The sequence below is a fragment of the Engraulis encrasicolus genome, chromosome 19 (genome assembly GCF_034702125.1).
Source record: "Engraulis encrasicolus isolate BLACKSEA-1 chromosome 19, IST_EnEncr_1.0, whole genome shotgun sequence".
Classification (NCBI taxonomy): domain Eukaryota; kingdom Metazoa; phylum Chordata; class Actinopteri; order Clupeiformes; family Engraulidae; genus Engraulis; species Engraulis encrasicolus.
Window position 1 is genome coordinate 51331176 of NC_085875.1, and position 2500 is coordinate 51333675.

Consider the following 2500-nt stretch of genomic DNA (forward strand, 5'->3'; position numbering starts at 1 on the left):
TGTGTGTGTGTGTGTGTGTGTGTGTGTGTGTGTGTGTGTGTGTGTGTGTGTGTGTGTGTGTGTGTGTGTGTGTGTGTGTGTGTGTGTGTGTGTGTGTGTGTGTGTGTGTGTGTGTGCGTGTGTGTGCGCGTGCATGTGTGTTCTGCATGTGTGTCTGTACTATATTTGTGTGTGTGTGTGTGTGTGTGTGTGTGTGTGTGTGTGTCTGTGCGTGCGTCAGTGATGCGCGGGTCGACGAAAAAACAAGACACACCCGACCGCTTTTTTCCCTAGTCCGCCCGCTTGCCCTGCCCGCAAGAAATATTCATGAAAAAATATTGACCCGGCCCGCTTCCCGACCCGCCTTTGAAAATAGTAGCCGTGCGTCTTTATGAACACCCTAGCGTCATTGGCAAAGCACAATCACGTCAATAAAGGTCTTAAAAAAGGAATTTGCGTCAAGAACAAGACAGCTGTGCATTTCAACAGGACATGTTGGATTTTTGAACCCAGGCCATGCAATGAGGACTGCCGACTGTCACCTGTTTATTTCGGTAACATCGTCGTTTGGATACATGGAGAAAATTAATCTGTAGGTTGGTGAGCAGACGGAGCCAGCCGTCAAGTGGATTGCCTCGTAGTCATGGTACGACACAGGAAATGAAAACAAACTCTGTAAGCAACCCATGAGCGCGAAACCATTACAATTGTATAAGAAAATATGTAGGCTATATCCATCACTGCACTGTTTAGAGAGCACCCTCTGTGTTCTTCAAAATGCACTCAATGGTTGCACCTGCTGCACCAGTTGCGCGCAGAAGATATTCGGCCGACGCAGGAGCCTCATTAAGTCTCCTGCAGAGCGCGTGGCACCATCGTAGGTATTCAGCCATATAAACTTTGATCTATTTCGCAAAAAATGTCCCTGTCTGCTAAAGTAAACTATAGCCTATTGGCTAGCCTATAGCCTACTTTAAAATTCGGCATCATTTCAAAGGTCCTGACCGACCGCACCCGACCCGAATTTCATTAAAAATAATATTTCATAACCCGTGCCTGCGGTCGACCGCAGTTAATTGCAAGCGCCCGCTGCTTTCGGGTCAGCCCGCGCATCACTGGCGTGCGTGTGTGTGTGTGTGCCCGCGCAAGTGTGTGTGTGTACCTGTAGTTCTAGTGGTTCCTCTCTGCTCTGCAGTAGCTGTTGGATCTCCTGCGTCTTCTTGTGGAAACGCTCAATATTCTCTTCCTTGCTCTCTATCTCATTCTGAAACACACACACACACACACACACACACACACACACACACACACACACACACACACACACACACACACACACACACACACACACACACACACACACACACACACACACACACACACACACACACACACACACACACACACACACACACATATTAATCACACGCATACACACACATTAATCACGCACGCACGCACGCACACACAGTACAACAGATTATTTAACATGACCTTAATGTCCTGTAGGATGTTGTTGGTGTGTGTGTGTGTGTGTGTGTGTGTGTGTGTGTGTGTGTGTGTGTGTGTGTGTGTGTGTGTGTGTGTGTGTGTGTGTGTGTGTGTGTGTGTGTGTGTGTGTGTGTGTGTGTGTGTGTGTACCTTCATGTAGGTGACTTGTGTCTCGGTGCGGAAGGGGTGTGGCTGAGCCAGAGCAGCCATCTGCCGATTGGTCCAGACCTCCACCTCATTGGCCAATAGCAGCTGCTTATCCCACAGCTCCAACCCTACACACAGGCTATCACTATAGGAGTCAGTCTTCTCTGTTACCTGCACACACACACACACACACACACACACACACACACACACACACACACACACACACACACACACACACACACACACACACACACACACACACACACACACACACACACACACACACACACACACACACACACACACACACACACAGAAGCGTTTGTCACTTTTGGTTGTCAGGTACGTAGCACATATGGGTCAAGTCGCCTAATTCCACCCGTTTCCAATTCCACCCCCTAACTTATAAGTAATGATTGCTTATTATTTCTCCACTATTCAAGTCAGGAACAGATATCCTCATGAGACATGATACAGTATATAGCCATAAACAACATTGTAATGAAGGGTGTCCCATAATGTCGTCATGAGAGAGATGGAATTTTGATTTCACGACAGCATTCTGACTTCAAACTCGCCCTGGTCGCAATCTCTCTCCACTTTAGGATCAAAATTATTTAACAGTTTCCACAGTAACAACCTTACATCACAGTTACTGCATCGCTAAAGCCAGGACTAAAAGTGTAAACGAAATTAGCACAACAGCGTGAAGGAATAATAAACAATAACAGAAATACTGACGTGACCTGAAATCAAGCGGGTGGTTTTGGGAGCCTGTCAGCAGTGAATTTTGCACAAGCTAGATTTTGAACATGCTGGACGTTACCTGATTACCAGATTACATTACCTGATCTAAGCCTACACAGTTGCTGCTACCCAA

General features: G+C 46.9%; 1 protein-coding gene across 1 annotated transcript in view; it reads right to left on the reverse strand.

Annotated features, from left to right (window-relative positions):
- Positions 1-2500, reverse strand: part of syne2b (spectrin repeat containing, nuclear envelope 2b) — a 209266-nt gene that overhangs the window by 161888 nt on the left and 44878 nt on the right. The window contains exons 37-38 of the mRNA XM_063223948.1: positions 1621-1788; positions 1142-1243 (exon numbers count right to left, since the gene is read on the reverse strand). Of these exons, the coding sequence (XP_063080018.1) occupies positions 1142-1243; positions 1621-1788 (270 nt within the window). The remainder of the gene's footprint in view (positions 1-1141; positions 1244-1620; positions 1789-2500) is intronic.